The sequence below is a fragment of the Dermacentor albipictus genome, chromosome 10, assembly GCF_038994185.2.
Source record: "Dermacentor albipictus isolate Rhodes 1998 colony chromosome 10, USDA_Dalb.pri_finalv2, whole genome shotgun sequence".
NCBI lineage: Eukaryota > Metazoa > Arthropoda > Arachnida > Ixodida > Ixodidae > Dermacentor > Dermacentor albipictus.
Window position 1 is genome coordinate 66,708,925 of NC_091830.1, and position 16,029 is coordinate 66,724,953.

A 16,029-nucleotide genomic window follows, 5' to 3' on the forward strand; every position below is an offset into this window, starting at 1 on the left:
AAGCGCATGCAGACCAGGAGTCGCGACAGGGAAGCGCCGAGCACTTGCACCCCGAGCCGATACTCCTAGTATAGACGCACACTCTACAACACTATTGCTTACCACGAATTTCGCTAAAGCCACCCCATATTGCTTTCCCGCGAGAGGAAGCCGTAGCCAGGTGGAAAGTATGGTCAAACACATGTCTACACAAGTTTGTACCACGCGATACACTGTATTATAAATGTCCGTACTGCCATGAATGCATAACGCTCTGCCATATGGTAAGGACATGAGAAAGCACACCATAGCGCACGCCCACAATACAGCCCAGGACACTGTAATCGGAGGCAGCGTTGTCGAGCTGCGACTACGCGGACAAGCTCTAACTGGCCAACTGAGCGTGCAGGACAACTAAAGCCACTGCACTCCAGGACTGTGGGGACCACCCACTGCAGAGCGGAAGCTACCTATGCTCTCTACGCTTGCGTGCTGTTTTCTACAAGGTTTATTCTCGTTAAACAAAGCCAAACAGCCCTTTGAAACATTCTTTCCCGCTTGTTCTTCTATCCAAAATCTAGCACGCGATTACGAAGGGGGAGGAGATTGTCCATGGATCTCAGTGGAAATATAATATACACTTCTTGATTCCTTTTAACATATGTATCTGTACTATCCACAGTTGGTTAATATTCAATATAAAGTATTTTTCTGTTCCCGTTCGAATAGCGGTCATGCCAATCTTGACGAAGATGCTGCATGACGAAAATAACGCGATTCGGTGTTAATAATGAGAAAAATTTGCTTAACATGAGAGTCTCCCACTCGCAATGACGTGCTGATGTACTATCTGACACACTTCCTTTCGGGGTCGGCTAAGGGTACTGGCCCAAAAGATAATATGTTAATCACCGAGAGAGGAAGGCCCATACGTGAGAGGGGTGGCTATAATTACGTGCTTGTTTCCGAATTATATTTTATATTTTTATATATATAAATATAATATAATATTTATATTTATATATTTTATTCCGAAAATATTCTGCTGATTCTCTGTCCCCACATGATGCACCAAGTTTCTCGATGGGGCAAACACACACCTACCCACACAGGTTTGTGACACAACCTGTGACATGTGACACACAGGTTTAGTTGCGGTAGTCGATATCGCAATGGCGTAATGGAAACTTCGCACTGCCGAGAGGGACAAGACCGGACATCCAGGGCAACGCTAAGCGTTCGTAATCCGGTGCAGCAAGTGAGGGCTCATTTTTCCTACCTACGAGTGGTTGTCGGTTTCGGAATGTTTTTACCGCTAGCAGAATAAGGTTGGTTATTAGCTCACCTGCTCATCAAGCGCTGCCTTTGCCAAGCTGGCTGAAAGTGCTAGTCCACAATGTGCAGGCATCAACAAAAATTGAGTTTCCTTAACATGATGTTGAATAAGAAAGTGTAGCGATCGGTGCAATAGTGAAACATTTGTGCGTTCTAGTTACATAAGGACTGAACGGCAGTCTGCGAGCATTGTTATGTGACACAGCTGTCGTAATTTTCTGTATGGCCAAGAACATGGACATGAATTCGGCCATATTTGGCCATAAATTGGAGTTTAATGAGGAAAACGGTCAGCAAAGCTGCGTGATAGCAAATGCCTATCGAGAGCAAATGCCTATGGCTGATTTCTCATCTTTTTGTGAGGCGTCCGCGTACACTACATTCTATGAGGGAAAATCTACCAGATACTCATTCAAGAGTCCGACTAGTGTCTGTTTGGCTGTCCATTTAGCATTCTTTGGAAAGACATCAAACTTGCAAGTTTTTCATGCTTTTATTGGAGTGACACATCGTACTGATCCTAAGTTAACGTTTATATTTGCTAAAAGACTCTGCGTAAACACGACTTCGGGGAGCTGGTATCTGTGCCACGTAGAATCACTCGTCGCATGCAACCCGCGCCACTTTGCCGTCTTCTTTCTTTGTGACAACTTGCGTTTTGAGGCACCTGCCCGCTTTGCCCAGTACTTTCTCCGTAGCAGCTTACGCTACGTAGAAAGCGTGCGATGTTGTACAGACTTCATGATTTCCCCCGTTAATCTAGTTCGAATAATTATTTGTCGAAATACAAATGACATTGTCGTTTTTAACATACACCACAGGAAATAGTCGCATGCACGCGTACGATTGTCTAACGTGCTGCCAGTGACGAAGTCATATTCCGTGTTTCGCCCGCTTACGCTCGTCCACTACCTTGTAGAACCCTACAACTGCCCTATGGCAGGCTCAAGTACAACAGTCGGCGCAAGTAATAATCCCATTGCCGCGATACGACCGTCTACAACGAGGTTGTCGTGCTGCTGATGTAAAACACAATACGCTCGCGATCCAAATACACAACTACTCAAGTTAGAGGAAGACGTTGGTCCACCAGAAATCCCTTACGGAGTCCCGAGCAAAGCTGGCAAGCCTGGTACCTGCAAGAAAAAAAAAAAGGGCTGCACATAAAATTGATTTTGATAGTGTGTGGATCTGCACAATGTTTTTTTTTCGTTGCTGTTATTGCTGTTATTGAACTGCTGTTATTGAAAATCTGAACCTCTAGGTATTATGCTACGCGTTAGACTGAAGTCCTTCTGAATAGGATGGTGGTGAACATAGAGAGTCACTTCGTAAGGACTAGCATTAATAGAAGAAAATTAATGTGATGAATCAGAAGGATTTGTATCAAATATTGCTATGCTGCAGTCAAAGAAAACCCCGTGTCGCTCGCGTCAGTATAACATCAGTACGAAACCGAACATCTCGGAGGCTTCAGGTCAGCATCGGTTGTCTACGGTACTTAGTTGAACGACTGCTACCTGAATCTATGCACGTGCAGTGGACAATACGAGCCACCCCGTGTCACTGGCATCAGTATAACATCAGTACAAAACCGAACATCTCGGAGGCTTGAGGTCACCATCGGTTGTGTACGGTACTTACTTGAACGACTGCTACCTGAATCTAGGCACGTGCAGTGGACAATACGAGCCGCCTACTTTACACAAGTTAATATACCGGGCATCTAGGCCTGCAGTGCAGTCTCGGACGAATTCACCAAAATGCTTGCCCCTTTTGAGCAGTTTGTTGCTGGCCCCGTGCCTTCCCTATTATTTCGAATATCGCTGTTTGATGGTTCCTGCTTTTAGAGCAGTTATAGCAGAAGAACATTTGACGAATACGGGCTCGGATCTGTATTCAAGCAAAATATATTGCCTTTCGCTGGCGTTGTAAACAAGGGGACCTCAATATTATAGCAGAGTAAGATGTATTTTCATTTTCCTTTTTTTTTGACCCGGTCTTGCTTCGTTCACTGTGTTCGCGTGATACATCAATTCAAGATAGCTCAGGCATACTTGCCAGCACGTAATTGTCATTACTCCATTAACAATAGCTTGTGCTTGCCAGGCACACATTCTGACGTACTGGCATGACGAAAACTCACACTGCGGCGGAAGCATCATAACAAGCAACGTGCTGCTCACCGCCGCGCACTGTGTGATAAGGCCGTGAGTATAATACTCTCACATTGTAGCGTTATTAGACAGTTTTAGTTGCACGTACAGTCGACCAAAAAAGTTTCCGGACCAAGAGATCTGACAAAAAGCTGAATATCTTCTCAGCCTCAAAACGCAGCCTGGTGTTCCCATTTCCAGCCTTTAGTGGTACGTGCAAACATCATTCGGATGCTCGCTTTTACTGGCTGCTTTTAAGCGCTACTCGTATATTTAGAATTTTCTGAGATCTGGTGGTCCGTAAACGTTTTTGGTCGACTGTACGTAGGGGCTTTGCGTACGTAGAGCTTCTAAGTGTGAGCAGTGCGCATGCGTAGAACGTAGCGGGCGCGCGCGCGTCTCGCGGACGTACGTGAGATTCAATTCTTTGCGTGCGTTTCTTGCGCACGTAGACAGCTTCGCGCGGGAGTTCCGCAAGATCGCGAACAAGCGATAGCGGGCCGCGCGCGCGCAGACGGCTCGCATCGAAACACGGCGGCGGTGTTGAATTGGCTACCGCCGTGTTCAAATTTCCCGATAGATGGAGCTACGGGGTCCCTCTTGGCGTGCGCCGCGTACGTGTAGCTAAAAGCATTTGAGATGGCGTGAACGTAAGGTACGTAGGCTTTCCACGTTTGCGTACGTGAAGCCTCTACGTACGTGAAACTAAAACTGTCTATTGTCGTTTACACCGTATTGTGTTATTGGCTCATCCCAATAGGAATTTAGGTTGGCCATGGTGTCCGCCCCTGGCGTACGGTGCCCGTAGCAGCTATTGCTGGGAATATTAAAAGAAATACCTAACAGCCGCCTTGATTGAAACGGCGCCAAACGCGTGAGAGTGAGCTAGTTTACCGCTAAGCCACGCCAGCGCTTTGCATATTCGAGCGGTAAGCGCATCCTAGCGCCTGCGGAGACACGCGATGTGACGTAAGCGCCACGTAGCGTCGATACGTGCACATTCTGCATTGCAGTTGCATATGAATACAACAGGCAGAACGCGATGTAGCAGATGCACAGGAAGCGGTACGGATCAGTTGATGAAGGTTTGAGGAAGGAAAAAGCAGTTTAACGAGATGTGTACAAGAACACTGGAGAAATATGTATACTGTGTTCCTTAGTGAAGAAAACTGGCTGGGTGAATGTGTCGCTCTTGCCTTTCAAAGGGGATGCCACTAAATCATTATTATCATTGGCATCGTGTTGTCCCACTTCTCTTGGGATGTTATATGCGCACCCAGTAGCGTCTATACCTGCGCCCTTTGCATTGCAGTTGTATATTTTTACGCCAGCTGGCACACCATGCACCAGTTGCATAGGTAGCGGCACATGGTGGATAGCAAAATCTTCAGGAAGAAAAATAAGATGATTGAAATATATAAATAGTGCTGCACTGAAAAACATGCGCGGTTACCGGATTAACTCAAGCCGGCTATGTGACTGCCACAATCTCGTTTCAATGGAAATGCCATAAAATCATCATCATCAGCAGCAGCAGCAGCATCGTACCGTGTCATTTGACCAGCGATGTGACATGAACGCAGGGTAGCGTCGATACGTACAAAACTTGCATTGTATATATATGCATTGCATTGCATATATATACTAAGTATATATATAAATAAACTTGCATTATAAATAAACTTGCAATATATATATATAAACTTGCATTGTTCACCAGGTAGTCCGAAGTGTAGCAGTTGCATATAGCAGCAGAATGTTAGGTACAAGGGTGCGTGTAAAGAATTGACTTTTGGCTCATATGTTCCCGGCAGAAGATCGTTCCCTAAACAGTTTTACGAAAAAAGTTTTATAATGGTGCTGCTTAAAGATGCAGAAAAGTTTACTTCTTTGGTTTTTCAATTAAGGTATTCAAACTCGTCCTGAAAAAAGCTTCACTGCAATGCTTCCTTTCCTGCTTTTTCACCTCTCCAGTTCAACTCTTCCACTTATTGCCACGTAGGAAATGATCCTCAACTGTCGCTTTACCGCGCAACAGTTTAATGTATAATTCCTTGTTCTGCAAAAAACATGGCGCCCGTGGCCTGGTCGCGAAATATCACTGAAAGCGTCAAATGCTGCGCTAGCTAGATGTCGGTTTAGTACAATAAGTGGAGGCCGAATGAACGTTTGCCTCGTCACACATTTCTGAAAGTCAAAGTGAATAAGATGTTGACAGTTCTTGAATATATAGCAAGATTAGGAATACCAAGAAAGTGAGTAATATAGATGCTTATTGTGTCAGTTATCCCCTTGCAGTGCACTTTCGAGCAACCGCTCATTTCAAAGTATAGCACATACAGTTTTTAGTCAAACATGCCAGTTCATAGCGTGGACAGTAGCGCTCTTTAACTGCAACGTCAATAACCATGTCAGATCCTTTTTTCAGTGGCTTTTTGCTACTTAAACCCGCTCTGTGACTTTTTTGTGGGTAGTAACTGCTGGCCTTGGCCAAGAATGGAATTCGCCTCTTTTGTTTAATTGATGAATACTCTGTCTCTATTGTTTTGCCACAAATCAACATTACTTGTTTTAATATATTGCTGAATTATTGTGAATGTAATATGACTATCGAATAATATGATAACTGAGCCCTTGTGTCAGTGTGCTTTTCACCCGTTCTCGCTTACTTAGGCCGGTAAAGCCGACAAAGGTTATGGCCATTTGCAACTCAACGAAAGTTTTTGGGAAGCCAGACATGTCTGACTGGATGTCTGTTGAGAGCATGGTGGTGCATCCGAAATATTCTCTCCAATACGGTGGATGGTACGACATTGCACTTCTCAAGGCAAGAAGCTTTCTTATTTTTGTCTCTTGCACGCAGTTGTATCGTTTTGAATGAGCTGCACGCATATGAAAAAAAAAGAATGACGAATGCAGGGAAAAGAGCGCCGCAATAAAATCTGTTTCAATTACTTGTAATTGTCGTTAAGTTCGGTTTTCTTGACGGCCGATTTGCTACATTATAATGAACGCACGTAACCGCGCCACCACGGCCCTCTCCTAGGCACGCACGAGCTGCGCGGGCCATAGGTAGCCCTGGTCGACAGCTATAACAAGGACCACGTGGGGGAGTCCCGATTTCGCGGTGACCGGCAGCTGGGTTTTGCCGTGAAGCTCGATTACATGAGGGCGCGTGCCATGGCGCCACATGTCCTGTGTGTTTGTGTAGTGCTGTCCTGTGTGTTTCCTGCCTTCTGTCATCGTCTTTTTGCGCTGCCCCTTCAAGATGTTCAACCACTACCAACTCGCCCAAATGTCGATCCTTCTTTTGGTACTGCACTGCTTGAATACATCTTAAATAAATGTTATTTCTTGGGTAACCTGAGCCAACCTTGTGGCAGACGCTGCAGTGTGAGAGCATCGCAACGAAGTGGACGAAGGATGATAGAGCCCCTCAGTGCATCGTTCTAAAGGCGCTTGACTCTACTGATCGTTTACCGTACAGTGTAAGGCGTACCACTTCAGCTGTCACGAAAATGTCGGCAGAAGGCTGAACATGTTGTTGAAGCCAATCAGTGACAATGCCTTCCTGAGCAAGCTGGGGTGAGAATGGCGCGGAGTCACTGAGTATGGTGCTCTATGGAAGCGCTCCGCGCGGGTGCGGAAAAAGGCTTAAATTTAAAATAAAGCTTTCTTTGCCTACTCTCGCAGGTGTGGCGTGGGTGGTAAAATTGGACGGGTGGCTCTAACGGGGGACATAGCTGTGGGTATGTTGAGACAGGTTACATGTGTGTACCAGCGAGAAGAGATATACAGCAAAGAGAGGAAAGGCAGAGAGGTCAACAAGACGAGCTTCCGGTTTGCTACCCTGCACTGGAGATGATAGAAAGGGGGAATAAAAAGAAGAAAAGAAGAAGAAAGTGATTACTGTGTGTGCAGCGAAGTACCATGACACCAAAGTGCAGTTCCGTAGCTGGTGATCTGCGTTGATGACATCTGGAACGACGACAGAGCCAGTGGCCGTTGCGCGAATAGGAATCTGCGGGTGAGCTGTCGGGCTTACTCGATACTTCCAAGCTCTGGCTTTAAGGGCATCCAAGAAATCCACTGCACTTCGTGCTGACGAAGTATGAAGCGGGCTGAAAAGAAGACGAAGGGTATTTATGAGAGACCGAAGCATCACAACCACTTGTCGGTCTTCGAAAAATTTATCGTGAGTCACCGCAGTAGACTCTGCTGATGTGTGCCGTATCCTTTAATGTGACTGTGGCTCCGGCTGTGGCATCGGCTGTGGTATCGGTCTTGGCTCCAGCTGTGGCATCGGTCGTGGCTCCGACTATGGCTTCAGCTGTAGCAGCAGCTGTAGCTTCAACTGTGCCTTCCACTGTGCCATCTGCTGTGGCCCCGGCGGTTGCTTCGGCAGTGGTTTCAGTTGCGCTGGGGGCTGTCACTTTGGTAGCGCGAGCCAAACTTCAGTATCTGTGTTGTGCGGCACGACCATAGATTCGACTCCGCCACGCCTAGCGGCAGAGGAGGAGGAGTTGTAGGATGTAGTGTGCTCTTCACGGAGGCATTTGTGTTCTTTAAATTCCGACGACATCGGGAGAATGGCTTTATAAAGGCTGCAAGAGCTTCCCGACGAGACGAGCGGTCTCTCGCCATCTGCTTCAAGACCTCCGTTTCTTTCTTCATTTTGGGACAGCCTTTTGAGGTAGCATCATGGTATCCAATGCAACTGGGGTATTTGAGAACTGTGGCAATACATGAATCTGAAGCGCTGGGCTCTGCGCAGCGCGATGTACCAGCGAGGTTGCCCATATCACCCATAACACTCACATGGTGTAGTAAAATAAATGAAGCAGTAAAATCACTTCATGCGTACAGCTTGAGCGTTTCATTTCAGCTCACAGTCGCCACCAAAACATCTGTTAATGGTTCACAATTAATTTGTTTAGCGCAAAACAACGGACATAAGAGGGACGACAGGACAAGCCGCTACTCTCAACCGACATTTTATTGCGTCATCCCTTTATAGAGAGCAGAATCTAGAAGAGCATGCGCAGTGAGCACCATGTGCCGGAGTCACCAACATCTGATCACCAGAGCGCACTCATGTGACAGAATAAAAAAAATATTCAGCCCTGTACAAGGTTGAAGAAGGCGCACTAATGCACTGCGAACCCAATGAGTGTATGAAAAAAAGCTTCCGATAATTCTCGGGCGGTTGTATCCGGGCTCTTTATCAATATTGTCGTATCACGAAACATTGCTTTGCACTTGCATATTTTACAATGTTCCAGGCCTCTTCAGGTATGAGGCTCAAAAGAAGAGGCCTGAAGTTATGTAGTATTGCCATAGAGTGGCTCGCAATCTAATGAATGTCGCCTCTAGATACCAAATACCAGTAGTGTTTTCTGCACCTGAGAAAGTGTGCATGTTGTGCAGCCATGTTTGAAAAACAAGTAAAAAACCAGATTGTGAAAGAAACCACGCGAAGGTTGTAGATTGCAGCGTCGGTGTGGTGTATAAATTAACTTAAGATTCCGTTGTCATGTGGCAAGAGAGAGAGAGAAAGGCAAAGGAAAGGCAGGGAGGTTAACCCGAGATTACCTCTGGTTGGCTACCCTGTACTGGGGCAGGGGCAAGGAGATGCAATAGGTGAGAGGGAGAAGGATAAAAAAAGGAAAAGAAAAACCGAAACATACACGTGCACGTACACACGAACTCTTTCTGTGGTCACTGTCACGCAGACCGCAAAGGCGTTCCTAGTCTTACGCAGTGTCACCGTACAGTCCTACGTCGCCCAGTGTACAGTCACAATTTGTCAGAAAGTCCCGTGTCTTTCAAGTATCGCAGCAGTGCGTTCATAGCAGATCGCGCTGATGTTCGCGTAGGCCAGTTTCCAAAGATCTTGTTTTCTGACATTGGGCGCTTGTCCAGTTTGTCTAGGGTGGCTGAGAGGACAGCTCTTTGTAGGTTTAAACGAGAGCACTGACAAAGAATACGCTCGATTGTTTCATTGCACCCGCAGAAGTCACAAAGTGGGCTGTTGGCCATTCCTATAAGGAGTGAGTAGGCATTTGAAAATGTTACTGCAAGCCATAGACGGACTAGAAGGGTGCAGTCACGTCGTGGAAGCTAGTGTATGTAGGGCAGTCAGGCCGCTTTGTTAATTAGCGCCTTAGAGAACATGAGTGATCCATACCGACACAGGTGTTTTCGGATTTCGCCTCCATCGAAATGCGGCCGCCGTGGCCGGGATTCGATCCCGCGACCTCATGCTCAGCAGCCCAACACCGTAGCCAGTGAGCAACCACGGCTGGTTAATTTATCTTTCCGCCAAACTGAGAACAGCAATACGTGACACAAAAAGAACTGATTTCTTTTTTTGCGAGCTGACAATGTAGTAACATACACAAAGGAACAATCTGTTGTAAAAAGTATTGCAGAAAGAAATATGAAAGATGGCCAATAAATCCTAACGTTCGACTTTGTACTGAAAAGCCAAGCTGCTATTATTGTGCTTCGGTTTTCGGCATGTATATAAAATATAATTGAATTGGTTTCAGTGTCGAACGGTGCCTATGTTCGGTTAAAAATGTGCTTGCATAGGGCGATGATAGTGGTTGTAATACTGTTCGAAACCTGCTATCGTGTGCAAGTGCAAATGCTTTAAGTTTCATCTTGTCTTTTAGCACGAAGAGCCTACGTTTGCAGAATAATATTGGTTAAGTGTGTGACGCTATTTTACTGCATAACTCAAAATGTTTATTTGAAAGTTTCAAAAGAAGCCTCAAAACAAGTTTTATTGGTTTTGTTTCATAATATTTTGCATGTATGAAAATGTATGCTTTATCCACCAACAGCTGCGAAGCCGATTGAAGTTTGACAGATTTGTGAAACCAATATGCTTACCTTCTCGAGAGATTGATGTTGCCGACAAAAGACTTCTTGTGGCTGGATGGGGGAGGCCAACTAAATGTAAGCAGATATCCTAATTCCACTTTAATTCCTAGAATGCTTCGCTGCATAATGAGGCATTTACTATTTGGCAATTGCGGAAATTCACCATTCTGTACGCGTTCGAAAAGATGTGATGCTTGTTGAACTTCGTTAAGGTCTAAACGCTTTTGTTGTGTGCGACTGTAGTTTTGTGTTTGCGACAGTGTGAATTTGAGAATTATTTCTGAAAAACACTGGTTTTCTTATCAGTAAGTTGATACGTCTTTACTTTATTACATTCAGCGCGATATCTTTCACTGCAACCTCCAATGGTATGGTTGGCTTACCTCAACGACGCAAAGCAAGCATACCTCAGTATGATAACTCGTGGTGTGCTCTTAAAATTGTGCCTTCCATACATTTTACAGAGATCCCATAACTGCAATATGTAAGGCTTTCGAGCATGGCGAATATGCGTAAGTGCTGGCGAAGGCTGATATTTCCAAATCTTACCCAGATGCCCGAATCAGTCATATCCTCCTCTTCGCGCAAGTTGTTGGTATGCCAGACGACGAATGCAAAAGCGCCATAGAGACAACTGTAATAGACCAGACTACACCAATACTTGGCGGCCCACCGCTGTGTGCGATGATGCTAGACGGAATCTCATGTAAGGTGAGTATTGCACAAAAGTTCAAGCTTAACAGCTGGCTTTAATGCGTGGCAGTAATGGATTACTTCGCACTCTTTCTGGGGGCTATCTATCTATCTATCTATCTATCTATCTATCTATCTATCTATCTATCTATCTATCTATCTATCTATCTATCTATCTATCTATCTATCTATCTATCTATCTATCTATCTATCTATCTATCTATCTATCTATCTATCTATCTATCTATCTATCTATCTATCTATCTATCTATCTATCTATCTATCTATCTATCTATCTATCTATCTATCTATCTATCTGTCTGTCTATCTATCTATCTATCTATCTATCTATCTATCTATCTATCTATCTATCTATCTATCTATCTATCTATCTATCTATCTATCTATCTATCTATCTATCTATCTATCTATCTATCTATCTATCTATCTGTCTGTCTGTCTGTCTGTCTGTCTGTCTGTCTGTCTGTGTATGTATGTATGTATGTATGTATGTATGTATGTATGTATGTATGTATGTATGTATGTATGTATGTATGTATGTATGTATGTATGTATGTATGTATGTATGTATGTATGTATGTATGTATGTAACAGGCTCTCCCCTACCTAGTTGACTGGGTAGTCTGTAGTCGAATGACTAGTGCATCCAGCTGCTGTGCTGAGAGAACAGTGCTCATAACAAACTCTCGCACAAACATGGGCCACTGAGTATGCGGCAATTTGGGTGCGTTAATACTGAGTGTGTTGAAAGTGAGGGAACGATTCTCAACGTTCGCATACGTCGGCACGCCCCGCTGCTTGTCTCGATGGCGACGCGGGCAGTTCTCGGCCGCGTCACCAGATGGCGCAGCCATTCCAGGAAGTAGTTCGCAAGAAATTCCCGATGGCTGCATGACGCGTTTCTTAGCCTTCGCATGCACTGGTGCACCACGCATTTCGGAAGCCATGCGCAGATTTCATGGCGGCGGTACTAGATGGCCCCTAGTGTTCTTAAGGGAGCGAGAACATGGAATGCCCCCGCAGCACACGTCCAATACATAACTTGTTTTGACGACGGCTATCCGTTGTGTCTGTGTGTTGCTGCAATAGCAATTATATCGACACTCCAGGCGCATTTCTGCCGTCGGAGTCGCCATCAGGTTTTGTATAAAGTCCAAGGGCGCATGAAATCGCCGCCGCAGGCCGTACGCTGTATGTGCGAGGGAAAGCCGGCGAACATGCCTCAATCTCGCGTGCGCGAGCTAGGAAGGCGAAGCGGAAGCGAGTTGCAGAAGATCCGGAGTCACGACCTCGCGGTACCGAGTGTAAGCGTGCATGCGACCAGACGAGTCGAGGTTTACCGGCGTGAAGACGCGCTGGAAGATTTGCCTGTGCAGTTGTGGCATCGGAAGACTACGACGAAAGAAATGGCTGGTACTGAAAAAAAAGAGCACATCGTACGTGCATTAATGAATGAGTGTTCATTGGTGTTCGGGAGGCCAATGAGGACACCACGCAGAAAACATGAGCGAGACTCCAAGCATAACGACGCATAAACTTGGTCGAACAAAGAATAGCTTTAGTGGGGCAGCCAGCTTCACTGTTTGCCCAGTCTGCATTCCACTAGTGCGAAGCTGCCCCAATTTTTTTTAGTTGTCGCCCACGAAGGCAAAAAGTTCAGGTCTTAAGGATCAGCTATGCAGCTGTGCAAAATGACCATAAGGTAATCTGTTAAACGCCATCGCGTAAGTTGTATGATCCGCAGTATGACTCTCAAAGAGAGCCAGGAGTCATGGCTGCTCAGATATATATATATATATATATATATATATATATATATATATATATATATATATTACATTTGTCAGTAACTTCTGTTTTTCATATATTACATATATACAAGGAGTCCCAACTATATTGCTTCAAGATTTCAAATTATGCAACCGTAACGTAGTTGACAACAGTTTAACAGTCTCGGAAGAGAACAGCAGTTTGCGATAGGTAGCGAGGCTCTGGAAGTGGTAAGGGAATACATCTACTTAGGGTAGGCAGTGACCGCGGATCCGGAACACGAGACTGCAATAATCAGAAGAATAAAAATGGGCTGGGTTGCGTTTTGGCAGGCATTCTGAGATCACGAGCAGCAGGTTGCCATTTTCTCTCAAGAGAAAAGTGTATAATAGCTGTGTCTTACCTATACTGACCTACGGCGCAGAAACGTGGAGGCTTACGATAAGGGTTCTACTTAAATTAAGGACGACGCAACGAGCTATGGAAAGAAGAATGATGAGTGTAACGTTAAGGGGGGGGGGGGTGAGAAGAGGGCATATTGGGTGAGGGAACAAACGACAGTTAATGACATCTTGGTTGAAATCAAGAAAAAGAAATGGGCATGGGCGGGGCATGTTATGAGGAGGGATGATAACCGATGGTCATTATGAAGAAGCTTTAGCTCAGGCCCAACTCCGACACGGCCTGTTCAAATATATGTAAACGCCAAAACGTTTTTCTGAGGTAACACCTTGACCGATCTTGATGAAATTTGTTGCATTTGAGTGAGGAAGTTAAATTCTAGTGACCCTTCGAAGCGGAATTTCAATATTAGGCCTGAATTTTGTTACGAAAATTTTCAAAAATTCGGAAGTTTGAGAAATATAGAAGCACGAAGTTTCGAAACTATTAACTCTGCATCAAGAACAGATATCGCGGTTCTGTAAACGGCAGCCATTAGATAATTCAAAGCGGATAAAGCCAAATGTCATTTTACATCTTACCTGAATTTGTTACATTGGTTACAAGGGTTCTGCAAAAGCTGTATTCGTGTATTACAAAATTAAAAGTGTTTTTCCGAGCGTGAAAGAAGCACGCGAATACACGCAAAATTGCCGCGTCATTGGCCACCCGATATTCTTTGCGTGTATTCGCCGGCTTCGTTCAGGATCGGAAAAACACTTATGCAGGACGTATTGAGCTAAATTTCTAAGTTATGCGTACGAATCTTTTCTCTTCTTTGCTCTAGGGAGACTCCGGCGGCCCAATGACGCTCTCGAAAAGCAATGGAAAATCTGTGCAAGTGGGATTGGTGTCTTTGGTTCCCGGATGTCCAGAAGAAGGGACGTTAGCTAGGCCAGAAATACAAACCAGAATATCAGGCTACTGGTCTTGGATCCGCATGGCATTGAAGCAACCGAAACAGTGGCACAAGCTGCACGTTGACTCATACCCGTGAACATTTATTAAATCGATGAATAAATATCGGCTACAGTGGCGATGTCAGAGCCTGAATGTACAGCGTTACGCATATGACGCAGACAAGCATTGCACAAAGCCCGGCGTCTTGGTTGTCAGCCAAGCTCACGGCCGATTTCCGCTTGCAGCTAGCAACACCAGTGTTAGTCATGCACTGGGCATCCTTTCTATAAACATTTTCGCCTCTAGACTTTCGTAATCCTGCTGATCGCATGGAGTGGTACTAGATTGCATCGATATTGCACTGTTGCTTAGTAAGTTTCGCAGTGGTCATCAACACGGAGCTACTTCGCGCCTTAATATATTTGGTTGGGCAGAGTAAGTAAACAAAATTTGCTCCTCATATGGAGAACCCGCTTCACACGATCTATTGGTGCTGTGAAAGGGCAGCATACAGATGTGACAAAAGAACGTCAAGGCCGCCTGCATACAGAGAGCACAATTGCAGTAGCAGGTGAGTAGGCAAGGAACAAGAGAAGCACGATTTATTGCAAGTAGAATGCGCAGGTGCTCTGATATTGTAGCCGCGATTATCAGTGATGATTCCTAGAGATGGCGACGGTGGCTGACATTGCTTCCCCCTTTGGTTGTTTTGCGTAAAAAAAGAAAATCATTTTTTAGAAATGATGCTGTAATCTATACGCTTCTGGACATGATTCAGTGCTTGGCTTGTTGTGCAGTGCACTTGCGCGATCCTGATCCGCTGTGTACAAGTCGGCGAAGCCTCATAATAAAATTTAATTGCGAATTTACGCTGGTCCTGTGCTTCTGTGTCCATCTTCTGTACCGTCTTCGAATTGCGCTTACCAGTGTTAGGTTGTTAAATCTAACCTATGTAATTGTTCTTTGCTGTCATTTTCATAAGCAGTACTTTGAATGTGGTTTACAGAAAAAAATAGCTAGAAGAAAGTGTCGTATTCCTTACAACTATGTTAAACTGCATATATTGTAATGTAGCTGCAGCTGATGTACTCATACTTTCTCATACATTGCCAATTGGTAATGTACGCTGTGAATTGCGAGAGCTTTTTTTTATTTTACGTTCTATTTCAGACGTGTAGAAGAGGCGTCTGTGGACAGCACACAAGGCCTCAGCTTTGAAAGCCCATACAGCTGTAAAGCTTATGTCAGGTTTTTCAAAGAAAGCATTAATGTGCTTTTATCTTCTTTCCTTGATGTGGCGCCATACTTGGTTCACCTCTTTCTTATGACTTCCACGAAAACGTTTTTCTCGGTTGCAAATTAATATATCCTTTCCTTTCCACATCACCCGAGCTTCTATTGAACCATTTTTTTCTTATTCACAGTTTGGAATCACGGGAAATAAAAACGAGTAATAACAAGGTACAACTGGCTTACACAAACACAGAATTATACCAGGAGTACAGGTATGCCGGTTACCGACATGGATCAGCAAATGCGAAGGCGTTGCATCCACCTGATAATTTTTAAGCATCTTTAGCAGAATGCTGTAACATATTACAGCCCCAGTCACGTTCAGGAATGAGACGTCAAGTACCAGGGCCATCTGGAACTAGCGCGTGCCGTGGTGTGTGGCCATGGTTACAAATTGGCAATTAAAATTGTTTCTTTCTGTCTCGCTGGCAAAACAGTGTCTTGTTGCTGTGCGCTTCTACTATAGAAGTCAATGTTCTTTACCGCCTTGTCAGCAACCGTAACGGTATACTTGCTCCAGAGAATTTGCCGGTAAACCTGCACATCATTTACT

At 44.9% G+C, this 16,029-nt stretch overlaps 1 protein-coding gene across 1 annotated transcript in view; it reads left to right on the forward strand.

Moving 5' to 3' along the window:
- LOC135897955 (trypsin-7-like) overlaps positions 1 to 14,320 on the forward strand; it is a 36,251-nt gene extending 21,931 nt beyond the window's left edge. Inside the window, exons 4-8 of the mRNA XM_065426675.2 lie at positions 3,424 to 3,524; positions 6,144 to 6,297; positions 10,319 to 10,433; positions 10,912 to 11,069; positions 14,071 to 14,320. Coding sequence (XP_065282747.2) covers positions 3,424 to 3,524; positions 6,144 to 6,297; positions 10,319 to 10,433; positions 10,912 to 11,069; positions 14,071 to 14,280 — 738 coding nt within the window. The 3' untranslated portion in view covers positions 14,281 to 14,320. The remainder of the gene's footprint in view (positions 1 to 3,423; positions 3,525 to 6,143; positions 6,298 to 10,318; positions 10,434 to 10,911; positions 11,070 to 14,070) is intronic.
- Positions 14,321 to 16,029: the final 1,709 nt, after the last annotated feature.